Genomic DNA, 1,491 nt, shown 5'->3' with positions numbered 1-1,491 from the left:
GTCCGGATTTGATACAGAGCTAGAAATACCACCAGCTTCAGATGCTTTTTGTACGGGTTGCCTGACCTGCAACGCCAAGATAACTGCAGGTACGTCAGCTACAGGGGCATTCGTGAAGTGCCCGGACTGCAATGTCCTCCACCTTGAGCGCTATAGTAGTTTAGAAAAATATGTATCATCCAATGATGGATTTCAGGCAGCTGATTACTCAATTGATGCAAAATCATATGTTCCATTGGGTATAGAGCTATGTATTCTGTCAGACGCAGAGTCATAGATTCCACTATAGATAGAGACAACACCACCTAGATTCCCTTCGATGTTGAAATAAGGTAACATCTCCGACAGCCACCGATCATTAGTACAACAGAATACTACAGGATGAGTAAGGTAGGCAAAAAGAATTTTGAATTCTACGAAGAAGTGCAAGGAAGGTTTATCAAAATATTAGAAGGATTGGAGATATATACAAAGGTCTTCTCTGAGAGCAATGAACAAAACATTCTCGATAGCATTTTTAATTCAAGAGACAATGGTCGAGCAGGCCTGCTGATGGAAGGAACCTATTCTGAGCCAAGAAAGTGGATGCGAGGAAAGGAAATCCTTCACTAATGATAGACAACGAAATCCTGCTTGGATTCTGAGACATGATCAGGTGGATCCGCTACCCCCCATGATAAAGTGGATGATGAAAAGAATGGTCCGATGGAGCATATTGCCAGCTGATTGTATTCCCAAGAGCTACATTATCAACATATGTGATGAAGGAGACAACATACCTCTACACATTGAACATCATGACTTTGTGAGGCCTTTCTGCACGGTCTCATTCATAAGCAAGAGAAATATCTTATTTGGAAAAGAAATAGATATCATTGGCCCTGGAAAATTCAGAGGAGCCGTGGAAATTTTGCTACCTGTTGGTTCGGTGCTTGTTGTTAAAGGAAACGGAGCAGGCGTCGCCAAACACTGTGTTCCAAGGGTGCGACACTGTAGGGTGTCTGTAACTTTCCGGAGGATGGATAACAAAAAAATGCCATATGGATTCCTATCGGACCCGTAATTAGAAGAACTACTGTCATAGTAGCTATGAGAGGGTTGCACCTCTAAGCACATGCAAAGGGAACTTCTGTACTTAAGGGAACTTCTGTCCTGGAGCGTGGCTTAGAAGGTCAGCTCGATCAGGAGCTTGCCTCACTAAAGGCAGACACTCAGAGGATTCCTTTTTACTGCATTCTCATCACAGCAGACATGATAGGCATTTGGCATGCTCAACCTATGACATGTATTTGGCATGTGATATTTTTGGATGTACTTTGATGCAGTCAACATAATTGTACTTTTTGAGGCCTTAGCCTAAACTTAATCTGTAACATTTATTTGAGCTGATTGATGAAATCTCTTTAAGAATTTTGTCTGTTTGCTCAATTTTTCCTTTTTGGTGCAGTGGATAAAAGCCAAGAACCATACGTTGGTATGAGATTACAATGA

At 41.7% G+C, this 1,491-nt stretch overlaps 1 protein-coding gene across 1 annotated transcript; it reads left to right on the top strand.

Annotated features, from left to right (window-relative positions):
- The first annotated feature begins 697 nt into the window (after positions 1-697).
- LOC110036776 lies at positions 698-1,063 on the top strand. Its single transcript, XM_020741302.1, has one exon. The coding sequence runs from the start codon at positions 698-700 to the stop codon at positions 1,061-1,063; it is 366 nt and encodes a 121-aa protein (XP_020596961.1).
- The last annotated feature ends 428 nt before the right edge of the window (positions 1,064-1,491 follow it).

This window comes from Phalaenopsis equestris, unplaced genomic scaffold, assembly GCF_001263595.1.
Source record: "Phalaenopsis equestris unplaced genomic scaffold, ASM126359v1 Scaffold210787, whole genome shotgun sequence".
NCBI lineage: Eukaryota > Viridiplantae > Streptophyta > Magnoliopsida > Asparagales > Orchidaceae > Phalaenopsis > Phalaenopsis equestris.
The sequence above is the reverse complement of the archived record's forward strand: the minus strand, read 5'-3'. Positions and strand labels throughout refer to the sequence as shown.

Bases quoted from the DNA above. Each gene is read 5' to 3' on its own strand.
- LOC110036776 (XM_020741302.1), top strand. From the start codon at position 698: ATGGTCCGATGGAGCATATTGCCAGCTGATTGTATTCCCAAGAGCTAC.